Source organism: Nyctereutes procyonoides, unplaced genomic scaffold, assembly GCF_905146905.1.
Source record: "Nyctereutes procyonoides isolate TBG_1078 unplaced genomic scaffold, NYPRO_anot_genome, whole genome shotgun sequence".
Classification (NCBI taxonomy): Eukaryota; Metazoa; Chordata; class Mammalia; order Carnivora; family Canidae; genus Nyctereutes; species Nyctereutes procyonoides.
The window spans coordinates 21,405,262-21,431,855 of NW_026575041.1; the positions used below are offsets into that span (position 1 = coordinate 21,405,262).

General features: G+C 39.7%; 1 protein-coding gene across 4 annotated transcripts in view; it reads right to left on the reverse strand.

The window, feature by feature from the left end:
• Positions 1-8,000: 8,000 nt before the first annotated feature.
• Positions 8,001-26,594, reverse strand: part of SESN3 (sestrin 3) — a 69,919-nt gene continuing 51,325 nt past the window's right edge. For all 4 annotated transcript variants that reach the window (XM_055320813.1, XM_055320815.1, XM_055320816.1 and 1 more), the window contains 4 exons: positions 21,695-21,813; positions 20,677-20,867; positions 17,452-17,596; positions 8,001-15,846 (listed from right to left, as the gene is read on the reverse strand). In XM_055320813.1, coding sequence (XP_055176788.1) covers positions 15,760-15,846; positions 17,452-17,596; positions 20,677-20,867; positions 21,695-21,813 — 542 coding nt within the window. In that variant the 3' untranslated portion in view covers positions 8,001-15,759. The remainder of the gene's footprint in view (positions 15,847-17,451; positions 17,597-20,676; positions 20,868-21,694; positions 21,814-26,594) is intronic.

Consider the following 26,594-nt stretch of genomic DNA (forward strand, 5'->3'; position numbering starts at 1 on the left):
ACTTAAGGGGCACGTGGCCTCTCTGCCTGCATCTCTGGGCGTTCCTTTGCTAGCTCCTTCCCTGGCCAAGTGCCTTCTCCTGCCCTGGCCTTCATGTTGGGTCCTTCGAGGCTGGCTCGGTCATCTTCATCCCTCACTCTTATTCCTAAGCCATCGCACCTGTGTCCAAAGCTTCTGGTCACCCACATGACATCTTTGTATGTCTTAAAGGCACCCCAAATTCCCAGTGACCAAGGCACAGACACATGGCCTCTTCCCTATGACCTGGCCCCTTCCCAGTGTTCTTCGAGTAAGGGGCTCCAGCAGGCAGCAACCTGGGGCAGGTGGGGAGCTGGGGGTCATCCTGACTCCTCCTTCTTGTCTGCCCCAACCTTGTCTGATCACTGCTGCTTCTCGCATGTCCCCGAATCCATCTCCTTCTTACTACCTCTGCTGCACCACCCCCCTCCCAAGTCCATGCTCCCTGCTTCTCTTACTCCTCTGACCGCCTTCTGAGCCAGTCTTCACACTTCTATTCTGGTCCCCTCCATTCTCCATGCTCCCTTCAGAATGTTCTTGAGATGGAGATCTGATCAGGTTACTATCATTCCTCCCTCCTCCATATACACAATTTAAAACTCTGCTGTCACTTTTGTTGCTCTTACAATAAAAGCCAATAGCCCGGACCACCGCAGGTGCACTCAGAATATATTCTGTGAGTGGTCTCTTGTGGGCATCCCAGTCTGGCCTTTGTGCTGGCGGGATGGGACGCCTCGCTCTGGCAAGTCCCCCTCTTAGTGTACCTTCCAGATGCTTCGGCCTGGTTACCCATCAAAGTCTTCTCTGGGCCTGCAAGGAGATCAGACCTGCTTGCTATGCCAGACGCTGGAGGGGCAGTTGTGCTTGCCCAAGGGAAGCTCGGGCCGCCGTGTAGCTGTGGGCTTTCTTTTAGATTGGAGCTGCATAGCAGTCTGCAAGCTTCCCTAAACTCTACAAGCTATGTATAAATTCCTCAGAGTGGTCTCTGCAAAGGGAGCTGGACTCAAGCCTGGTTCTTTCTAAAGAAATCTTCTCTTCCTGCCTCCCCTCTCTGGGCTCTTCTGTAGCCAAGAGTAGGGCTGGAGGAAGGCTCACAAGGAGGATTGGGGTCAGCTCTGTGGCCAGTCCTTTCATTTTGGAATATGGGGGCACTTTACCTTCTCCTGAATCCTTTTGGGGTCCACAGGTGGAATTGAGTAGAAAGAGTTCTAGTTACAGAATCCTGTTACATAAAAAGTGCTCAGTGGAAAGAGTTGGTTAGAATCTACTGTCATGGGTTGAGAAGGGACTTGTTGCTTTTGGAAAAGTCAGGTGGATACAGCCCTGAGTAGCCAGAGGCCCCATCAGAGTACAGGAAGCAGAGAGGGCTGTAGGAGCTAACTTGCCTCCATCACCACCACCCCTGGTGCCTGGAGTTTTGGTGCAGGGTCTTTGAAACCCTCAACCATCCCCTCCCCTGCTCACCTCCTGGCGTCTCAGTAAGCCCTTGGACGCCATCTGGTGTCCAAGTCATATACTGAACACAGAGAGGGTGTAGGTAGTCAATTTGGACTTGAGGCCACGTAACCATTTGAGTGGATTTGAGGCCATGTAACTGTGGATAATGTTTTCCAAGGGCACTCCCAAACGTACCATGCTCCCAAAACATACCTGGTTCTCAAAAAGGAGACTTTTGAAGTACGATGCTGAGTACATTAAAAAAAGTGTATGTGTGGAGCTTATCAATAGGGAAACCATATGAGCCCTTACCTTTCAATCTAATCCAGTAAGTCTGGGTGTTTCTGGGAATACTTATTTTAAAGGCATTTCCTTGAGGCACGCAGGTGACCCAGTGGTTGAGCATCTGCCTTTGGCTCAGGTCGTGACCCCGGGTCTTGGGATCGAGTCCTGCATCAGGCTCCCCACAGGGAGCCTGCTTCTCCCTCTGCCTGTGTCTCTGCCTCTCTCTCTGTGTCTCTCATGAATAAATAAATTAAATCTTTAAAAAAAAATGAAGACAATTCCCTATAGATTCTGATGCTCAGAAAGAGGGTCTGAGAACCTCAGTTTAGACTGAAATCTAGCATGGTCCATTTAATTTTTAAAGATTCCCCCATGTCTTAACTTCATGGACATATTTCATGCTTACCACAGAGTTATAAGGAGAAGAACAATGACAAAGGCACAAGTAGCTCGTGGACCGTACTTAAGTGCACATACAGACATTTAGGTCCATAGAAATACAGATATAAAAGCGTAGAGAAATCGACAATAACTTCAATCTGCCAAAGTGTTCCGTTCACAGGCAAGAATGGACACTTGCCTCCTGTTCCTCCGGGTCCCAAGAAACGGGTGTGTGTTTCCGCGTTCACCTTCCCAGCACTTCTGAGATCCCACTGCAAGGAGCAGCTGGGGTTCCTTTGCATCTCTGCCGCATCTGTCTTCTCCCCAGTCTGCCTGCAGGTCAGCGCGGTCAATCAGGGCTGCCGTGGTCTCCACGGTTAGCAAGGTATCCGCTCAGTGGGACGTGTTTCGAATTCTTGCCTACTGGTTCTCAAAGTGCGCTGGATGTTGGAATCCCCAGGAGAGATTTCAAGATCAAATGTCCTGGGTGCAACTCGTACTAATTCCATCAGAATCTCAGGGTGGGCGATTGGTTCTCAGACATCGGTGTTTTTAAAGTCTCCAGGTGATTCTGGGTGCGTCGTGGTCGAGAACTATCAATTTACTCCACCCGGGGTAGGAGTAAAGCATAGCAGAAACCTTCACTGACAAGCCAGCAGAAAATACTCCTTTTCCTTGTATCCTGCCCCCATTAGTGATTTTATGATTACTTTCTGTATCCACTTGTCTCTCTGCATTTTACTTTGCTTTTTTTCTTTTTCTTTTCACAGACTTCAAATATTACCCTGTGGCATGCACTTGTGTTTTTAATGCATTCAGAACTGGAAAGTTCTTATGCCCCAGCCATTCTCCTTCAAGGTCTGACCAGTGGCCACCAGTTACCTGGGAGCTTTTTAAAAATGGAGGTCCCTGGCCTCTGGCCCATACGCACTAAATCAGAACTGTTGGGGGGTGATTCTATGAATCTAGATCTTTAACAGGTTCCTCAGGGATTCTTATGCTCTGAAGTTTGGATATTTCTGCCTCGAACTCACCTAATTATGTGAGTCTAATTATGGGTAGAGTCATGTTTAAGGTCCCAGATATTGAGGATGAAGACCTAAGAAAGATTAATAGGAATGTGATATTTTTTAACCCCAGAAAGATGGACGTTCTGAGGACAGGGCTGAACAGAGGGCTGATTATTAAGTAGCCAACTATATTTACTCTAAAGATGTAAATGAAAATCCTTGTATTCCTGAGGCCATACTTAATAAACAGAGACAGGAGAAAGAAATCCCCAACCCAGGTTCTTTCTGGGATGCAGTACTGACCACCCCCAGCATTTACATCTTATCAGTTACCTATTGCCACAATCATGCTGTATAACACACAGCCACAGAACCTCTATAGTGCTCAGTAAGAGATCATGAGTTTTGGGGCACCCAGGTGGCTTGGTTGGTCAAACATCTGACTTCGGCTTGGATCATGATCTTGGGGTCCTGGGATCAAGCCCCGTGTGGGACTTCATACTCAGCGAGGAGTCTGCTTCTCCCTCTCCCTCTTCCCCTCCCCCTGCACACCCCCCCCCAATAATTTTTTTTTTAATCTTAAAAAAAAGGAATGAATGAGTTTTGCTCGTGCATCTGGGTTGTCTGGGAGAGTCTGCTGATCTAAACTGGGCTCAGTGAGTCAACAGTCAGCTGTAGGTAAGCTAATGACTTACTGATCTTGGGTGGGTTTCTCCACCCAGGGCCTTGGCCAGAGTGATTGAAACAACTCAGCTTGCTGCAGGCCTCTCATCCTCTGCCAGGCTGGCCCCAGACATGGCAGGACCCTGAGACAGAGCAGAGGCAAGCAAGATCTCTTAGAACCCAAGTCTGCAGTTTGTACCATGTCACTTCTGCCACAATTGGCTAAGTCAAGCCACCAGATGAACCCAGATTCAAGAGAAATAGACTCTGCAAACAAGTCTAGACTGCCTAGCTAGAAGGCATAAAGTTCTAACAGCTGTCAGATTGGGCCTGGGTATCAGGAGAGCCTTGCATGGGAAGGGAAGGCCTCTCATGGCCACGGTGCACTCCCAGGATCTTATACTTTACCCACGAAAGCCTGGTGTACACCCCCAGTGGGGATGTGCCAAAGTACTCTGGAGATTATTCCAGATAGGCAGAGAACCCCCCAAAGATGGCATTCCCCTTACTTTGCACATCCTGTTTCCACGCGGTCCTGAAATTCTAATCAGGTTCTGGTTGTCAAGGAGATGCCGTGGTTTCAAAGTGGGGCACATCCACGCCTGTGCTCAAGACCTATTGAAAATGGCTTTCAGCTCCCTTTCCAAATAAATAAATGCAAGTATTTTAGTCTAATCTTGACGACCCTGCGTGGTCTGAGCAAATGACCCTTTCCAAATTCATCTTCTAACACAGCCCTCTGCTCATGGCCTGGAGATTTCACGCTGCATTTTTGCTTCCTCTGTCCTCTCTGCCTGAATGTGTTGTTCTTCAACCTCTGCAAATCCAAATCTTAGCAACTCCAGGAGTGCCCAAACCTTTACCGAGAACACCAAACACAATGAAATACCTCTTTACTTGGCATAGAAGAAACAGAATAGCAACTAAAGTTAGACTGGCCTGAGAACCCATCTACCAGCCACTTGTTTGGCCTTAGACAAGTTACTTAATTTTGTTCCACCTACTTTTTTTTTTTTTAACTCTTTAAACAGAGGGCCATCCCCATTTGTAGGGTGACTATAATAAAATGATGTTTTCAAAGTTCCCAACATTTAGAAGATTCTTGATAAATAATGGCTAGTTTTATGACTCCATAAAACTATCAAACCATCCCCTTATTTTTGTCTCTGTTGCCTGATGTGCCACCGCTACCCTCTTCCACCCACACTTCCCCTTTCTTAAAGTTTTTTTTTTTTAATTTTTATTTATTTATGATAGTCACACACACACAGAGAGAGAGGCAGAGACATAGGCAGAGGGAGAAGCAGGCTCCACGCACCAGGAGCCCGACGTGGGACTCGATCCCGGGTCTCCAGGATCGCGCCCTGGGCCAAAGGCAGGCGCTAAACCGCTGCACCACCTAGGGATCCCCACTTCCCCTTTCTTAAGGACAGGGGCCTCTGTCCGCCTTCATCCTGTTATCTGCATTTTCCAGATGAGGAATCAGAGAAACCACAGGATTAGGTAACTTGTTCAAGGACAGATGGCTGGCAATGCTGGTGTTGAGATCTGAATTTATTCCAGGATGGGTTTTTGAAATTCCTATCTTATACTGTCTTATCTTCGCCTGGGGTATCCTGGAAGCAGAGCCAGAGACCCTGGTTTAGGAGATCTGGAGAAAGTGGAGGACGGAGAGGGAGAAGGAAAAGAGGGAAAGGCGATAGAGTTGGACTAGTACTTGATTCTGGGATCTCTGAGTCTCCAGGCCATGGCCTGGCAGACTGAAAGAAGGAAGCATCCATCCTGTCAGTCACTGGCCATGGGTTGGCTGGCAACTTGCAGCACTGCACATGCCCAGTGCAAGGGCAGGGCAAGTCCCTCTGGCATCCTTACTACAAGCACTCGGAGCAGCCCCGGGGCTGGAGGCCAGATGTCAGCAGTCTAGGGCCACCAGATGTGCTTCCCCAGGGAACCTGGCCAATGCCTGCATGAAACTGGCTGCAGCAGCAGGGCAGGAGGGAGTCAGCAGGGGGCTACCGTGATTGTGCAGTGGTGTAGAAGAGGGGTTCACTACTGCCTCTGAGCAAGCAAACAAGCGAGTCAGCGGGTGGTGGAAAGTTCCACCAGGAGGACCAGGCTCCTCTTCCTAAATTTCACCTTGATATGAAGACGAAGCATGTGTTAACATTCATTTGAGGAGCAGGCTGGTGCAAGAGGGGATATGAAGTCTTCTCTCAGCTGTCTTTCAAAGAGTTCTATGGAAAAGTTTGGCTCACTTGTGCTTTGAAACATGTTAAGGATGTGAGATTGGGGAGAAGAGACATTCTCTGGCACTAGCTGTACTCAACCCAGAGTGAGAGAGTTATTTATGTGCATTAGAAACTATGACTTTGAACAAACAAACAAAAGCAAAAAGAAAGGAACTATGACTTTGAATTGGTAACTACCACCATAGAATAGAATGGTGCTAAAAACAGAAATGCAATACAGTTTTAAGCTTTCCGGAGTCGTCTTTATAATCAGGTTTGTTCTCTTGAGAGAAATTCTTAGCCTTTACATTTACAGGTACTGGTTGGATATAATTGTCTGGGAACCTTCCCCTCCAGGACCATCTTTTAGATCAAAGCACCTCTTCCTGACTGGAGGGGGAAAAAAAAACTCAATGTTTTTAAAACTAAAAAAGTTGCAAGTTAGCCAGAGAGGAAGGTTATCTAACCTCTTGTTTGGAGCAGGGACTGTCCTTTCACTTTTTTAAGTAAAATGTCATGTTGATAGCATTTACATCATCACTCAAGAGACAGGCTGAATAAAGGTAGGGAAGTTCAGTAGAGGAAGTGGTATTAGACAGACTGGAGTTCAAACCCTCACTGTGCCGATTCCAGGTGCCAACACTTGGGCAAGGAAAGCTCTCTTGAGACTCAACTTACTCATCTGTAAAATGGGGTAACGATTCTTTCCAAAGTTATCCTGAGGAGTACATGAGATCATGCGTGTGGAAGGACCAAGCAGACACATAAACATGGCCTTTTATTTTCCTTTTAAAAATGGTTCAACATCGTTAATGAATTCCCAGGGAACCAGCATCAAAAAGGAGGATTCTGAATTGGGGGAACGTCTTGAGGAAGGGCCAGGCTGCTGAGTTGGCAGGATGTGTCTCCTTTTTCTCTCCCAGACATTGCACATTATCGAGTCAGACTCTAATCAGGAAGGAGCTGGTTTCTGCCCACCCTGTGGGACAGCTGGACGTGCAGCATGAAGGGAGAGGCTCTTGCCTTTTTTTTTTTTTTTAAGATTTTTAAAATTTATTTGTTCATGAAAGACAGAGAAAGAGAGAGAGGCAGAGACACAGGCAAAGGGAGAAGCAGGCTCCATGCAAGGAGCCCGATGTGGGACTCGATCCTGGGACTCCAGGATCATGCCCTGGGCCAAAGGCAGGTGCTAAACCGCTGAGCCACTCAGGGATCCCCCAGGCTCTTGCCTTTGATATGCATTTTTAGGTCACCAGCATGAACCGAAATGAGGAGTTCCCTTGGAAAACCTTGCATGAGAGGCTTTACACATCCTCTGCAGCTTTCCAGTAGCCGCTCTGATGTATCTACTCACACCTTACTATCACTGCCCATTCCAGGTGTGTATCCTGCCTTCCCCATCTGTTCTCCTTCCCACCTCTTTATTTCAATTAGCAACAATGCTGTTGTTGGGCTTTCTCATTCAGCCATTCGAATCCGCCACTTTTCTGTATATTTCAAATGTAACATGATTACATTTCACCTCATTCTCAAACAGACATGTCAAGAAGGTATTCTGCTCCTCCGATTGTGGGGCGGAAACCAAGGTTCACAGAGATGAAGTTACTTCCAAGTTTTTGAAGCTGGGCTCCCACCCCAGGGTCAATGCCCCTTTCCCGTTCCCTGCCTTGGCTAACAAGAGACAATCGTGAAAGGCACATTCCTCTTACGGCGATCACGATGGCCATTTAAAAAGGTAACAATAATTATGTATTTGGCACCACTTACATTATTGCAATATTCCACTAATGCGGTTATCAAGTGATTGTGAGAAACGTCACCAAAAAACCGTGGGTCAGGAATAAAGGGGGGAAAAAAAAAAAGACTTACAATTCTGATGTCTTTCCGAAAGCACATCTCAATCATGGTGCAGAAACGAACTTAGGCGAGAATGCTACTCCAACGTAAATATACACACATAAAAAGCAAATAATTGGGGTTCAGTTTTGCCAATTTTATTGAACCAATAAAATTCCTACTAATAACAACGAAATAAATTTCTGCAAGTATAAATGTGATACAGTTTAACAAAACCCATTGTTCTGTACCTATAAATAGATTTTCAAAATGTCATAAAAAGTGCAGTTATGAATTGTTAACATGTTTAATACACAGTTCCTTTATTTCAAATGTGTTTGTCTTGACCCACTAACAGTTCCTTCTGCATCTCTTCAAATAATATTACCCATCCCTCCAAAAAAAAAAAAAAAAGCCATTAAAGCACTAGAATATTACACATAAACTGATCCATTCAGGTCAGCTTTAGTCAGAATTGTAAAATCGGCAACATAAGAAAAAAATAAAACCTACTTATACATACAAAAAAGCTTTCATGGGTTCTATAATCTCCTTAACTGCTGACTCCCATGGAGGGCATAATAGTTGAAAAGGCTTATATGGTTAACTACCTTAGACTACTACATCTAGAGCAGGGTCCGGTTTGCCAGCACAAGTTTAAAGTGGCTGTTTATCAAGTCTGCTATTTTCAGAATTGAAACTATAAATATAGGACTGCCATTTGACGCCGAAAACTGTGTGAATCCTAAATTGCATCAATGATCTATTTGATAAAAGCTTATTCTAATTGAAAACCTTATATAGTAAGAGACTGATATATATAGCAGTCTTAAAGATCATGTCATCTGCCTCACATTAGTCCAAAGTCACGTGCTTCGTAAAAAAAAATTACAGTAACAAAACACAGGACTACAAAGGCAAAACATCACAGCTTCTGATTACATTGAATAAAAAGTACCAAGGAACGCAAAAGATAAATCTGTATTAATACTGATGAATTAAAGAACTATAATAGACATTTCACAGCATGCTACATATATCGCTCACAACTGAAGAATAAAATGATGTCTAAAATTGAAAGTAAGAAGTTGGCAATCTGATTTCATGTGCAATTCAGCTACAAAGTCTTAATATATACATTCATTATGTAGCTGCCCTGCAAAATCAGGATATTTTTTTTTTTAAAAAGAGATTTCAAGTTCAAATCCTATTTCATAAGCTAAAGGATACATCCAGTTCTTCCATGACCAGGAAAGTTTTCAGGTTTGAAGGAGCTAATCCAAGGAGCAAGGCCATGTTCCGAGTTGACCTGATGGGGTTCTTTTTTACCTCACTCAGATTGTGCATGTGGATGTGACTATTCTATTAGCATGGAGAAGATGCCAAATGGGCTTGGTTTGCTTCCTGTGTCTACCTTGAGTTGAAAAGAGTAGATATGAAGAGAAAGAGGAAGGGAAAAATCGTATTTTCTTTCAGAGAAGATCTGTGGATGCAAAGACAATGCATACTAGAGAGTTTGGATCACTTTCCTTGATGAGCAAGGGTACCACTGAACTCCTGCTTTTTATTTTAGAGAACTAGTGAAATTCAGAAAGGAGAAAACAGTCTCTCAACATCACAAAGGAAACATCTTCCTACCCAACCGATAGATAGGTTTCCTTTATCCCTCCTTTTGATCCTTACTTAGGAGATTTGGAAGTCCGTGGAAAATCTGTAAAGATGGATTAATTTAAGAAAGAGATGGATAGCCACTTTCATTTGCTAAGTGTCATAATGCACACACTCAGCTAATCAGAATTCATGAACAACACTTTAGCATTAAAGACCAGAGTTTCTCTCTCCCTTTGATAATCTTTCTGTGGAAATGATACATTCATTTTTAAGAGGTTCAACTGAGGGGTACAAGAAAAATAGACTGTTTTAGCAAAATTTATATACCAAAAATTATATTTATTATACTTACTAGTGTTTGATGTGGTCCTATCAGCTATAAGTCAAACGGGGTATTTGTTCTAAAGGCTATTTTATAGTATGCCTTTCATTATCTCAAAGATTTCCACAAGCATTGGAAAAAAAATCAGATATTCCTTCTCCCCACCCCACCCCCTTATTTTTCCTTTTTCAATTCTCTGCTTCATAGTGATAAGTCAGAATGAATTTAAAGCTAGAACGAACACTTTGGGACATACGATTTAATAAAAACCATCCCTTCAACATCTTTTATGAAGTCTCATTTCTTAAATGAGACATCAATTCATTCCTGGGCCCCTAAAGCCATTTGACTAGACTCTGCTGTCAGGTTGGGTTGTTCATGAACAGAACGTGAAGCGTTCAGATACCATCACAGGTTGTCATAATCTGTACTTCCACACAGAGTGGTTCATCATCAGGTGGGACAGCCATCGGTAGAGCAACATGCCCCATGTTAGAAATCTGACTAGGGCTGTCATCCCTGAACCACAGAGAGTGCACATTGGCCAGAGTGGAGGGACTACAGTGGTTTCCTCCTTTAGGCACGTGTTCCTTAATGACACAGTCTGGATATGCCTGGAATGCAGCCAGGGGAAGACAAGACTACAAAGTCAATGCATTCCCTTTCCATCCCATAAATACTTTTCTCCCCGCCTGAGAACACAGTAGGAATGGGGGGTAGAAGCTTAATCTGACCCAGGAAAACTTGTCCAAACTCTCATGCGCCCAATTGTGTGGTACTTTATCTATGTTCTGTATTGAGTGGGCTCGTGTGATCTGATGGGACCACAGCAACATCCTTTATACTATGTCCTTCTATTAGAAATGTGTTTCAAGGCCCAAGCAGTAACAAACAATGAAACACCACCCATTTACACGCCAGAAATGTCCTGATCCACTGAAGGGTTACAGATCACTCTGGATTGCTAGAGAATCTTAAATTTACATTCAGATAACTTGGACTAACACCAGTATTTATTTCCTAATATAGATCCAGGTTAGGATGGTAAACTCAATCATGTTAAAGTCCCACTAAATACTAAGTTCTGCATGGTAGAAATAGTTCCATTTCTGTATCATGTATAAATATAAAGACTTCTACTCTGATAGAAGGCAAAAATCTCCTACGATTTATTAAAATATGGAAGTAGCATTATTGGACAACAGAGAGTAAATCCATGAAAAGGCTGGATACTCTGAATTTATAGGCTCTTTGGGGATGAGGTAGAGGACAGCATGATATTTTGGCAGCCAGGAAAGAGTAGAACGGTATGGGATGGACAGGCTTATGCTCAGTGCCGCATAGTATCTGGTAGGGTGTCCAGGGCAAAGGTTAGCCAAAATGTAGCTGGATGGTTGAGGGACTTAGGCGGGGCTGGGATGAAGTCATATTCTTAATGAGTGGAGGAAAAGTAACTCAGAAAAGAGAATGCTGGTGACACTCAGCAGGTGGCTGGTGATGTTTGGTTTGGATTGTGAAAAGGCCTGCAGACCAAGACCGGCTGAGGGAAGTGGGGGACAGTGAGCATGTAGAAGGTTGAGGCACTTGGGGGAAAGAAAGCAGGCAGGAGAGGGTGGATTGAATGCAGGTAGGAACTCCCAGAGGGGAATGTTCCTTTACAACAGGTGTACGATGCTGAGGACTGCCACACTCAGTGTGATGTTCTACGTGTTCTTTGAAAAACTTTTCCTTTCACAGGGCTCTGCCTCTGCCTCTAGGATCCATTTAACCCCAGCTGTTTTTGTTCTAGGTCTCACCTGAGGGGACACTGCTAACTGAGCCCAATTAGCATGGAAAGAAGCTCCACACATGGGGGCATTTAAGTTCTGTTGACTGAGAGGAATACATTCATGTTACAGTACTGTTCTGAGGAAAGACTCCGTAATTTAATTCTCAGTCTCCAGAGGGATACAGTAGGGAAACACAGATGAAGATGATGGCCACCAAGAATAGATTCTGGTGAGGACAAATTAAGTAACTTTGCACTTGATCTGAACTGAGGGGCCACCTGTCTTTCAGGGTGCTGTGGAATTATACTACCCAGAAAATTTCAGATACTGTTCATATAATGTTACTGTTGCATACTTTTTACTCCATGCAAGACCGCCTATTTGCATAAAAGAAGAAAAAGTCTGTTAGATAAAGAGAAGAGTTTAAGGTCTTGCTTTCCAGAGGAATGGTTTTGAATTGTCTTCAAAACACAACACAAAACAAAAACCTCATTTTACTGTCACAGTATAAATCATTTTTAGAACATGCACTGAAATTTATTTTTTCCCCCTGATGAACTGTCTTTAAGAGTTTAAAAGAATCTTACTGTTATCTATGTATGCACTCTGCACTAAAGTGGTGAGCTATTTTTAAGTATAGATCTGTAATTGTTTGCTGATCATTTTATTTTGCATGGGCATAAAAATCTTATATTTTGGATTAAAAAACTCTATAAGGTGGAAAAAGGAAAAAAGCTGCTCTGGAATAATGTTATTTAATCTTCAGAAGAATTTAAGAACTTTAGGAGACTTTATAACACAATTAAAATAGGGGCTCTGGTTCAAATATGGTTTTAATATAAAGCTTCCACTGAGTTTTCTGTTCTAAAACAGCCCTGTGTTGCTCTGCCATAATTAAAGGCCAAGGCCGTGGCCCAGATTCCACATTAGCCATCTTTTATTGTAAAAGTACCCCAGATGGGATGAAGATTCTTCCTGAGACTGAGACAACATGCTTGGTTCAAAAAAGTAAAGAAGGTAATGAGTGGTCTCATCTCAGAAAGCCTCTTTTCTGCTATCACAAGCCCATCTGAGGAGGTCTAATTTGAAGGGCTGAAGGGGGCAGCTGCTGGGCCACTCCCACAGTCAAGCGATCAGCTTACAGAACAGATTCACTTTCTGATAGGAGAGTATTCAGGTATTTCCTAAGGTGATCTGGGAAATTATGAATTACAACCAAAGCTGGTAAGTAAACAGATATCAATCAAGCATATACATCAGTGGGTTATTAGATTAATTTTAACATGATAAGCAATGAAGTTAGAGAATTCACATTCACATGTGCTTTTTTTCCCAAGTACACTTGCACATTTAAAGTTTGGCACAATGTGAGCTCCAAGGTGTAGGTCAGCATATTGTATAATCATGTCGTTATACCAATTGAACCAGATATCTCTTTTAAAAATATCACATTTTAATATAAAAAGCTATACTATAAATTACTACATAGTAAATTCAATACTCTGAAAAAATACCACCCTGGAAAACCACATCAGAATTTCAAGTTTGCATTAGAGAACGTTCCCAGCAAACTTGCTGCAAAATGATATTCACACCCTGGAATGCTGTGCATGCCGTAGCTCAGGTGCTCTAGCACCTCCGCAAGTCAATTTTTCTTAGCTGGTTCACTGAGGTTCATAAATATATTGTTTTGTCTTTGTTTAAAGTTCCAAGTCGACTTGTGTTCCTGATTACTGATGAGATAGATCAATGCTGAGCTAAAAAGAAACTTTGATAGAAAAGAGATCTAGGAAAGGCACTAATATTTCCAAAACCCAAACTCAAACTACTTACATTTCTGGGGTAAAAAAAATAAAAGACAAAAACTAAGTGGCCATTTTAGTTACTTACACCTTGTTTCCCCTTTTGGTCTAAAGCTCATATGGTGTTCTATGAGAATTTCTCCTCCTTTTCCATTTATAAAGATTCCATTCATTTTTAATCCTGTAATACAGGTCACCTGCACAACAATATAGGGCTAGTAACTGAAAGGGTTGTAGGAAATAACATGCCCTCCCACCCCCCGCCAAATATCAAGAATAAAAGATAACCTCAACTTGAAAGTTCTAAGGTTAGGGAAGTCAAATTAACATTTATGCTATCATCCATGTTTTGTCATTTTCCTACTTTCCTTGCAGTTAATATCATCCATATAATGGGATGCCAAATAAAATCAACATATGGTATATGCAATTAAACAGAAGAGATCTGGCAAGAATTCTCTGAATAGTATCTTTAAATAAACCACCCTGTCTTAAAAAATATTAGTAATTTTTTCCTCGCATGGAAGATTTCAAACAAGATTCTGGTCTCTAAAAATGCAGAACCACCTCATGTTAGTAGGTTTACAGTCATCTTTGTTTTCTTATCTGAAATCAAATCTAAAAGAAAGCAACCTAACATGTTGTACCAGAAAAGAATGATGAATGCAAGGGCAAAATGATCTAAAAAAACACTCATCCACGACTCTTTCATGGGAGAAAATTCCTATATAACAAGTAAGGAAGTAAGTCTAAGATGAAATCTTTGTGGGAACTCTAATGGAGAATTTTGATGATATTATTTACTATGAAAAAAATGGAGCGGTTTTTAAAAAATTAGCATGTTTGTGTACAAGTCACCCTTAATTAACCAAAAAAGTGTTTAAGCAGTGCAGTCGTGTCCTACTGGATAGCTGTAAGCATCTCTTAGGCACTTCACTGGTTCATTAACACAATACAAATTAAAGCTATAAACACATAATGTTGTGCTCTGTGAAGATAGTCTAATCAAGCAACATAAACCAATGCGAAAATGTGACTTTTTGGATGCTTATTCCTCCCCTAAGACTTGATATCTTTTTAAACCAGTTGTCCAAAGAGATTTTTTTTTTTTTCCTGGGGAAGGGGGTGCTTTGGCATTAGGAAAATAATATTGTTCAACCCCAGTAAGGCAAAAGCCTTGAGTGCGATAAAGAAATTGGAACCAAATTTCTTTATGGCTCTGTTCAAAAGGACACTTCTGCAATGACATAATGGGGGGAAAGTTCAGCAGAGTATTTTTTCCCAACATATTGCACTTTTTTTGTTGTTGTTGCTGTTCAATCACATTAATGCATAGAAACACAATTTTTTACCTTTGAGTATTCAACTGTTCAACCCATTGTAAGAAAAACCACAGGAAAGAAGTTCTAAAAGCCTATCAGGAAAAAATACAAGTCTATTAACCTTCCTCTGCTTACTGCAATATAGAAAACACTATGAGAAAAGAAAAATGTGCAAAGAAACTTTTTGGTCAATCTTGTGTGGGGACAAGTTTGTATGTGCCAACTGAATGAATTGTGAGCAGCTCTGTGAGCACTGATTATTTCGGTGACTGAGGATGGCTGTCAGTGATAGAAAGGATTGTGCATAATTCCACTTTTAATATATACATCTGATATGGAAAACGGAAACTTCCTTTTTCAGAAGAGAAAGAAAACAGCTGAATTTGGCATTTCAGTAGCATGCTATAGAATTCATCATGATTAATTTCACATTAAATTATGGACAATGGCTGTATCACATTTCACGTTATCGCCAATAGCAGTTAAAAACAAAAACAAAAACAAACAAACAAGAAAAACCACAAACAGTGCCTGACAAATTATCTCCTGGGGACACAGATAATGTGTCCTGTGAGCAGCTTAGTTCAAAAGCGCATGCTTTTCCTCCACCAGATTTAGGACACAACATTAAAAGTTTAGAATGGCCAGAGGAGGCCATTCTGTGCTGAATTCCAATATCTGAAAAACAATTGCTTGAGCAGATTGTAAGCGCTTTTCCTTATTAAAAAAAAAAAAAAAAAAAAAGGAAAGAATACAACATACATACAAACCCAAAAGCGCTGAAGTTAAGCATTAATAAACCAGGTTCATGATTTATGATCAGTATCCCAAAATCCAACTATAAAACAATGCAAAGTAGTGCTCCTCAGTATTATTTTTGCTATTGTTAGTAATGTTAAGCATCAAGAAAAAGAAAACACATCATTGCACATGACAGCCGCCGAAAAGAACGGCTAAACTTTGACATTAGAGAATTGAATAATGTTTGATGCTACATCACAAACAGCTTCTGATGTATATCTTGTGTGAAAAAAGGCTTTACACACATATGACATTTTCGCTGGCTGACGATGCTTCAGGTCAAATGCCGAGTTATGGCACGAAGGGCATAAAGGAGTTCAGCTTGCATCCGTGCTTCCATTAAAAGTAGATTTACATGAACCTAGAAATAAAAATGTTCATCTCCTTAGTGACCACTGTAAACAGCTGCCAAAACTTTTTTTTTTTTTTTTTTTTTTACATATGGGACATTCACACAGGTTCATCAGGTTTATACAGACACAAGTACAGACATGGACATGTCTGCGCAGACATGTCTAGGCATATTGATGCAGGTAAATGATGTAAGGGCTCATTTGCAAAACTGTTTGTAATCAAGAAATGTCTCTCATGAGCAGGAAAAATGACCTCCAAAAGCCTTGTGAGATACCAACCATTATGTCAAGATGTACATTATGTAATCAAGCTTCTGGATTATGATATAACTGTTTTAAAATATTTTTATAAATGACAACTTGCCTGCAAGTTATACTTGCTTCCAGTTGTAAAATCTTACATGACTAAAAATCAGCTCGACATTTCTTAGTGTCTATGTTCATTCCTTGGGAAGCTTTTAAAAACGTTTCTTACTGTGGACTTGAAAGATACTCAGGTGAAAACCTGAAGCTGAAAGCAGTCTGTAATCAGTGTCTGGTCCTTATTACTTCTGCACAGCTTCCCTGGAATCTTTCAGAAATAACTGAACAAGCTTCTGAGTTTTGAGGGAGATACACCCCAGCTGATGGGTTAAAATTAATACCTACATATTTTTGAAATTCACTACAAAGAAATGTATTTTGAAATTATATGTATTTTGAAAACATTCTACAGGTTAGATATACTGTTAGATATATTCCCTAGATGAGTAAAGAAAATTTCTAGATACAACCCATTAAAGGAAGAAAATCTAATGCAAACATATAAACAGGGCATAAAGATCCATTGAGAAGAGATGCTGGCAGTAAAATGGGTTATTTATCTGATGTGTGACTGGCTCTAAGACTTCAAGAAATCAGTTAGGTTTAGGCCATAACATTCTCTGCCAAGGTCTTAGAATTAATTAGAGATTTTTTTACTCTCAAAAGCTTGTAAAGTGGTAAAAAAATGGAAGATTCTTGGACTTACTTGTCAAAAAGACCTAGGATTTATGGGTAGTTCTTACGTTATAATGTTGGTAAAGATCCTTAACATTTATTAGGTCTTAAATGATTCCTATATATTTCATCCAAGAAATATTCTTTTATAATGGTACATACACACTTGGCTTAAACATCACACATTGTATTGTCAAAATAGTCAATTACCAAATTGGAATGAGAAACTGTTGTTCTAGTAGGTTAACTCTAATGGCTAGTTACTCCCTAAATGGAGATACCTTCTAGGCCTGGGACAATCACACCTAATACATCTTGGTAGGTTTGATTTTTATTATCATTAGAACATTAGACATTTTCCTAAAGGTACTTTAAAAATATCCATATCCAGCCTTTCAAAGGCTGATGCTACATACTTACTATACACACCACGTTGGCCAAAACATATAACCAAAATTTATAGTTAATACTCAATAGACTGGAATTTTAACATCTTTTTAAAAGATGGCCAGATGATACCACTTCCTTTTCTTTAATGGCACTCATTTATTAGTATTTCCTGTGTAATTTGCAGGATCGTTATTAATTACATTGGAATGTACCTAAGGTGTCTGTAACATCATCATGAAACACACCTTTTCTGAGTGCTTGAACTGACGCCAGTAACTATCATACATGCGCTTGGTGGTTCTTTCAGGATAGCAGGTCACTGTCTTAATGTAAACCTTCAGGCTTCGTTCAAGTAATTGATTAACTTCTCCGTAATCATAGTCATCATACCTATGAGCAAAATGACAACATTTTTAAAATGACAAAGTCAAAATTTCTGATTTTTTAAATCTTATTTGAGAAAGAAAGAGAGAGCACAAGCAGGGGGAAGGGGCAGAGGGAGAGGGAGAAGCAGACTCCCTTCTGAGCAGGGAGTCCAATGCAGGGCTCGATCCCAGGACCCCAGAATTATGACCAGAGCTGAAGGCAGACGCTTAATTGACTGAGCCACCCAGGTGCCCCCCAAATTTCTGATTTCTAAGTTTATATCAAGAGATGTTTATTGTATAGCAATTAAATACCAAAAACTCATTAACTAAATGTAACAAATATTTACTGAATGCCTATCATATGCCATGTACTTTCCATGTACCTTTCTAGGCACTGGTGATATATGGACGAACAGAATAAACAAAAATCCCTGGTCTCATGGAATTTCAATCCTACTGGAGAAGAAAGGAAAAAACCACAAAAAATCTAGCATGTGAGGTGTCAGGGGGTGTTTACTGCTGTGGAGGGAAAGGGAAATGAGGCTGTGAGAAGAGGAACTGTAGTTTTAGGGAGGGGGGTGAGGCTGCCATTTGAGTCTATGCCAGAAGTACCAGCAGGAGCCCAGAGTCTGGACTCAATGTGTATGGAGGCAGAGGGAGTGATGGACTGTGGCCCATGCTACTGACCAATCAAATATGATGGGAACTGAGCCGTGGAAGCAGCCATACAGGGGCCAAAGGCAACCTCACTGGGAGTGGTCTGGTTAGTATGGTATCCTAGTGCGTTCAAGAGCAAATGGAGGATAAAATGGTGACTGTAAGTATATACAACGTTTCTTCAAAGACATGTGCTGTGCATGGGAGCAGAAAGATGAGGCAAGGGCCAGAGTGAAAAGAAGGATGAAGAAAGGATTTTTTTTTTAAGATGAGAGAATTCACAGCATTGTGTATATACTGATGAGAAAGTAAAGAGGTAAAGTTGATTCTGCAGGAGAAGGAAGAATTTTGTTTTATTGTTTTATTTTCTTAAGTAAGGGCCTGAACTCACAACCCTGAGATTGAGACTAGAATTGAGATCAAGAGTTGGATGCTTAATAGACTGAGCGGCCCAGGCACCCCCAGAAGCAGGAATTTTTATTTATTTAATTAATTTTTAAAAAGATTTATTTATTTATTCATAAGAGACACACAGAAAGAGAGGCAGAGGGAGAAGCAGGCTCCATGCAGGGAGCCTGATGCGGGACTCGATCCTAGGACTCCAGGATCACGCCCTGGGCTAAAAGCAGGCGCTAAACCGCTGAGCCACCTAGGCATCCTGGAATTTTTATTTTTTAATTATAGTTGGCATACAATATGATATTAGTTATAGGTGCATTATACAGTGATTCAACATTAATGTACTTCACAAAATGCTCACCATAAATGTAGTTACCATCTGTCACCATACAAAGTTATTATAATCTTATTGACTAGATTCCTGGGGTGAACATTACATCACCGTGACTTATCTCTTTTATAACTGGAACACTACCTCTTGATACCCTTCCCCTCCCCCTCTCCCAAGAGCCCTCTGTTTGTTCTCTGTATCAGTCTGCTTCTTTCTTTGTTTTGTGTTTTAGATTTCACATGAGTGAAATTATAAGGTATTTGTCATTCTCTGGTTTATTTCACTTAGCATTATACTCTCTAGGTCCATCCATGTTGTCACAAATGCCAAGATCTCATTCTTTTTAATGGCTGAGTAATATTCCATTGTGTGTGTGTGCATGTGTATACACACATACATATACATATATGCAATATATATATGCATATATACAATATGCTACACATATATATACACACACCACATCATCTTTATTCTAGAATAGGGATCTTTAAATGGAAGGAGATGGGAGTTTGTATACAGGTACACAGAGCTACAGAGTTTATCCATAATAAAAAGAGGAGACAGGGTAGAGTCAATGGGCACCGAGACTACTGGGAGCTCATGGGATTTCTCTTCTGTATTTTCAGTTAATTTTTAACTGAAACATATGCTTAGTTAAAAATAAGTATTCAAAGATTTTATACGAGTTTTATTTGGTGGCATCTAACAGATAAATATAATCACCCATAACATTTGTCCTTTATTGTCTTGAACATAATTTATCACAATTGAATTATATTGTTCGTATTTATTCTTCCTAGATTAGGTAGGTATAATAAATGTGTTTTAAAATGTGATGATTGTATGTTAACTTACTGTCTGGAATGGTAAGTGAGCAAATAGCATAGTTAACTACCATTATAACAATATCTTCTAGGTAGAATGGTTGACTATTAGTTGATATTTCAGGAAAATTTTTTTAAATGAAAATTATAGAAAATACTTTGCTTAACAAACTGAATTCTAATTCCATTCCATAAAGGCTTTCTGATACTATATTAGAAAGAACATAGTAGAGTCAAACTGAATGTATTCTTTTTTTTTTTTTTTAAAACTGAATGTATTCTTAACTGGGAATTTATTCTTTTTCCATAACTGCCTTCAAAACCGAGCTCAAAAAGGCACATTCTCCCCAAAAAGCTTTCCTGATTAGACCAATCTATCTCATTCACTCATTTACTCACTGTCCTCTCAATGCCAATTTTCTAAATTTAGAGGCCATTAATTTATATTGACTGAGAGTTTCATTTCAATATTCTTATGTGAGCTTCATGAGCACACAATCTAACTTAGTTTCATTTATATCCTAATTACCATTCCTTTAAAAATAAACAAACCAGCATTTATTACAGTGAACTAATGGGGCACAATGAAAGATTTTTAGCTGCCTAATTCTTCCAGGAAGGATTCTTAAATTGAGTCTGATGCTATCCTATCCCTCAATGATTACTGATTTTTTTTTCCCTCAGTAAAGTCTTAGTACTGTATTTCCAGGTGCCTGCTAAGATTCCCAACAGTCAAAGAAAAAAGGTTTTTCTATAAAATGGAAGTCATTTTTCCAAATCAGAAGTCCACATGTAATATTTTCTCCCTAGTACTATATAGCACTAAATAGGACTCATGTCAGAATTTTCATTTAGAAATGTTTGAAACTGTCTCAGCAATGAACATACCTGATTCCAAACATACAGTGAACATAGTTAAATAAAGCTCTGCGCAGCGTGGTTGTGTCAACATCCTCATGGGCGGCCATAGTGTTATAGGTGAGATTGTAGACCATGCGAAACTTCTCATCAAGAAGATGTCCAATGTCAGAATAAAGTCTGTTCACCAGGGAGAACCCATGATTTTCCCAGGTATAGTCCTAAAAGAATAAATTGTATCCAGTTACAAAATGGGCATTTTCCAGTTAAATTCCATGTTTGTAGTAAATGTAACTACTGAAGCAAGTACAAGAAGATATTTCATATTTAATTCTAAGCTGATAGCTTTACTAGGAACCCTTCACATCAGTTCATAGATCAAAATGCCATGTAAGTTCCCTCAGTGGGGTCCATGGTTTGACATGCTGGTGATGAACTCTGGCCACCTCCTGTTGTCGTGTACTATGCAAACTATACCCTTATCTGGAAGAACCCCAGAAGACCTGAGAATATTCTTATGTGACCAAACCTACTCAGTGACACAGCAGATCATATGAAACAAATACAAAGGAGTCTGTCTTAATTCAAACTTCTACTTTCTTTAGGAGCCACATCACTACTGTCGTTCTGTTTTCTAGGGGTGGGGGTGTGGTAGCACTTAAGCCCATAACTACTGGTCTATGGTTTTATTACAAAATGCCATTTTATTATAAATGTAACTTTATCACTTGATTTCCTCCCTGCTCCTCTAAAAAAAATTGGTATGAATTTTATACAAAATTGGTATACAATTTTATACATGTAATAATGCAAGTAACTGAGTAAGACATTTCCTTTTGCCTTCTTAGAGAGGAAACATTGAAATAAAAATTCATCTCCTGGGAGATCAAATTAGACTAGGCCAAAAACTAGGTTACATCAAAAGATTCACAGACTATCAAAATGACCATTAATTTCTTTAGAAGTCAATGTACTTACATCTCAACATTTCACAGTTAAAATGACAGTATTTATTCTCTAGTTTCTCTGAATTAAAGGCATCCTATACCTGAGCTCGGAATGTTGGCAAATGTTCTTCTCCTCGTCTGGCAAAGTCCTCATACCCAAAACCAGGGTCTTCGATATATCGAGAGACGTCAGATGTTATAATCATGTCATCTTCAAAATCTAAGGACAATAATGAACAATCCAGAATAAAGGAAATTGTGCAGAGAACAATGAAACTACTCCATTGCCCTCCACTTTTTAGCTTTTCCATGGATTTCTGAAGTGACAATATTGACTTCATGGCTTAAGTTTCTAATTTAATTTCATTACCAAATACTGACAATTGTAACATTTACCAGTAGTTGTCTGGGCAAAAACATGACTACACTGAAATATCTAATCAGTAATAGCAAAAAATCAATACACTAGCTTTACTTATTTAGAAAATGAAGATAGCACAGAGCTTTGAATATGTATTTCTATGTATATATATTTATAAATATAAAGCTTAAACTTTTTTTAAACTCTTGTTGGATGAAGTGGGCTGTAGGGAAAGAGAAGAGATGAGAAGAGATGAAGGTGAAAGACCATCTGAAGTCTAACATTAAGACAGATTTTTGTTAAAATTCAATGGTGTTTCATCTGGATGTGTTCATGGTAAAAACTAGTGCAATTTAGTTTTTTTTTTTTTTTTTTTCAATTTAGTTCGTTTTTTAGCTCATGAAGAGGCATTGAGGGAGAAGGCCTGGGAAGGGAACTGGGACAGGGAAGAAAGTGGCCTTCTGGTACCACCATTATTCTGAGTTGACTTGGGCGCTAGAATAGAAAGGGTCAGTTTAAGAAAATTCATTGAGTTTTACACCTAATGTATGTGTGCTTTTCTGTGGACATGGAAATAAAAAGGACATACAATGTATGAGGTAAACAATGTGTTGAGATTGTGATTAGACTATTATAAAAGTGACATTCAGGAAGACAGGAAGACTACAACAATCTTTTAAGACAGCTGACTTCTGTATACTTGATAATATTAAAAATTTACCACTGAACAATGTTAAGTGCCCAATGTATGTTAAATTGTTTAAAGATTATTCGAACTCACTTTTTTTTTTTTTTTTAGGATAGTCTGACTTTATAATTACTTTTTTCTGATTTCAACTACTGGAAGGGAATGAACAACCTTTATTTACTACTTGCTACCTAGAAAATGAACATACTGTTTTCAAAATAAAAAAAAAGCTCCTTCCATGCAAAGAACAGTATTTTCTTAAGTATTTTAATCAATATCAAATAAATGCAACTTAATAAATAACTAATAAAGAAATATTAAATAGTTTCTAAAACAATTTTTTAAAAGATTTTATTTATTTGAAAGACAGAGTGCAAGCAGGAGCGGGGGTGGGGCAGAGGGAGAGACAGAAGCAGATTGCTTTCTGAGCAGGGCTCCATCCCATGACTCTGAGATCATGACCTGAGCCGAAAGCAGACGCTTAACCCACTGAGCCACCCAGGTGACCCAGTTAAGCAACTTGATGGCATAAAAAACTAATTCTTAACTGGACAGTGTTGAGAGGCTTAAAAAAACAATGCAATTATAGTAATTCATCCAAAAGACACAGTAAATTAATTTGCCTTCATTCTCTTTAATCTTTGCTATTTCATGAAAATCCTAACAATAATTATTCTCTTCACAAGGGGTTAGCCTTGCTTTAGGTCACTGCCATGGACTATAATAGAGTGCTTGATAATGGCAGGAAAGGTCAAGTACCCAGGATACCTAAACTTTGGAAATATTAAAATTCTTACCTAACTTCTTTACTATCCATAATGAGAAGAGACTGACATTTGCTGGGTACTTACTATATACCAGTTACTATGTTTTGTACTTAATATCTATTTTTTGTTTCAGTAATGCAAAAAGAAATATCTTCTTAAGAACTAAATTACTAATACCCTGTCAGTCCTGAGTGTCAGTAAGAAATACAATGTGGATCAGTTTAGGGTGGTGTGGAAAACATGTAAACACTGAACTACTTAATTTGATCTGAAGCTTTTAAGTGACTCAGTTTTCTAAAGGGAAATCTTGGGCCTATCTCTAGCTAACCCACAACTACCACGTGTCTCCTCAGGCTGCAGAAGTCCTTTTGAGTAAATGGAAACACTTTGAAAATGGCATTTTCAATGCTTTGTCTCTTCACATTTATGAACGAGGTTATGCTTTCCTTAATTCAATCCATCATATACTCATCGACAGAAATGAAGGAAAAAAATTGAAAATGTAGTTAGTGCTCACTGAGGCTGCTAGGAAAACTAGGAGTTTTGTGGGCTGTGAAGTAAAATCAAACCAAGAACAGTGAGTGATAACTGAAGTCTGCAAAACAGTTTCTCCCCTGATGCGTTCTCACTGCCCACACTGCACAACCAGTTGGTTATACTAGGCAAACACAGACTCTGGGGTTGACGATTACCCAGCTAGTTCATTTGATTTTGATTTGTCCATAAACATTTTCAAGTTGTCATATGACTTTTAAACATTTAAAAATAAACAATAATGAGTAACTAACCAAATGAGACAATTTATCCCATGAATAATAACCATTTATTCATTTTAAAATTAGGAGTCAATCAAGACCTGTCTTCTAGGCAATTTTGTTCACTTAAAGAAATGTACAAAAGTCTCTCAAAGTACAAATATTTTTTTAAATTTTATTTATCCATTTGACAGAGAGAGAGGGCCAGAGAGCACAAGCAGGGGTAGGGGCAGAGGGAGAAGGAGAAGCAGGCTCCCTGCTGAGCCTGACGTGGGCCTTGATCCCAGGACACCAGGATTGTGACCAGAGCTGAAGGCAGACACCCAACCGAATGAGCCACCCAGGTACCCCTACAAATACTTTTTTTCAAATTTATTTTATGAAGTTAAAATTAGCACTCTGATCAACAAATTTAAAATTCCAATTTTAATTATATCTAAAGAAATATTTCAAAGTCTAGACTACAAGGAAATAGTATTTTGCACATTGGCTGCATTCTGCTGCCCCTAATATAATACAGAAAAAAAAAAACTCTATTACAGTGAAGAAATAGCTTTCTAACTTCAAAAACAAAAACAAAAAAAGAATAAAACCTGGTAAACTCTGTTACCAAGGTATAGGATACTACCTCTGTAGAACATTTTAAACATTTATTTTCTTCAAAAGGCTTGAAAAGCTATTTTTAGAATCTCTACATGGAATCTGGAATGCTTTATCACACAGGTCAAACCAAGAAATTCATTATGGAAAAAAATACATTTCTATTTCCATTTCAAAACATGGTAAGGTAAAAAGGACCCAATTAGCTACTGTATGGAGTCATTTTTCTGTTACTTTTGTGGGACTGGCAAATACTGGGAATGGTTAAGAGTAAACAACAAAATGATTTATTTCCTTGACTGATTTACAAATGATACAGCCTCTTCTGTCAAAATTAGAACATAAATTTTTGGCTGGGACCTAAGACTTGCTAGTCAAAATCCACTACTGTAGAAGGCAGGAGTCCCTGCTTAAGAGCCCAAGAAAGTACAGACTGGGGTCCAACATATATTTTCAAGGGGCACCTGGGTGGTTGAGTCAGTTAAGTGTCTGACTCTTGATCTCAGCCCAGGTCTTGATCTCAAGGTTGTGAGTTCAAGCCCCACATTGGGCTCCATGCTGGGTGTGGAGTCTACTTAATAAAAAAACAAAACAAAAGCAGCTCTCAGAAGAGCTTTAATAAAGGAAAAAAATACACACACACACACACACAACAAAAGCAGCTCTCAGAAGAGCTTTAATAAAGGAAAAAATACACACACACACACACACACACACATGTTTTTAAGTATTAAAAAATGACTAAGAGAAATAAAAATATTTATACCCTTCCAGCTCTAGTGATGTTAGAGAAGCTCTTAAAAATTAATGTCTGAAAGCAAATAGATATTACCAACCTTAATAAAAATGTTTACATTTTACAATCTTGGTTTACCTTGAAGGTTCACCCTAGGCTTATGATTTCCCTTTGTCCCATGCGTTCCCTCTGGATGGTTTTTATAAACATCTCTTCTGATTTTAACTCCCAATCATATGCCAATCATTTCCAAATTTTCCTCTTGAGTTTAAAAGCCTCTCCTGACCCTTCAGATCATCTGCTGGGCCCTGGCTACTGTGGTTTGTATCCTGGCAGCACTGACATCACTTGGGGGAATGACAGTAATGTGGTCTCTCAGGTCCTAGACCAGACTGAGTAAATCGGAATCTGCATTTTGGTAAGATTCCCCAGTGACTAGCATGCAATGAAAGTTTAAGGAGCAGTGTACTAGACATCTCCAGGCTGGAGGTTTTACAGATCTCTTAGTTTGAAATGTCCAAAATATGGCAGGATGCATGCTCCTTAAGCTTAGGAAGGTTATCACGGTAAGGCCTCTCTGTTTACCTAACCAGCTTATGTGGTAGCATTACATGCCTCATGGTTTATGCCCCCTTGTGTCTCTGTCCAGCATCATGTTTCCTTATCATGGTGCCATGGCTCTGTTGGTTGTTGACCATCGACTCTCCTGTCCCACAGCCACTGACCGACTCCCTTGCACTCCAGTCTCTAAGACATAGAGTCCAATGGCTGGAGGAAGTCTTCCTCTACGGTCCCTCCTCTGCACACTCTTCCTCTACCCAGACTTGATTCAGGGTCCTCTTCTACGTTCATATACTGCTCACACTCTGCTATGTACAGTGCTGAGACTATAGAAGGTACTCAATAAAATGTTTGTAGGACGGATACTAAGCCAATAAGTAAAACATCAAGTTTCTTTATTTGGGATTTCCTGCTGCTTAGAAGCTCTGAGAAACTAGAACTTAATGTAGTCAATGAAGTGGATAAAATCTTTCATAAAAAAGACCACAGGGGAGATGATAAAAGGGGTTTTTGTTCTTCCTGGTGAAACTTCT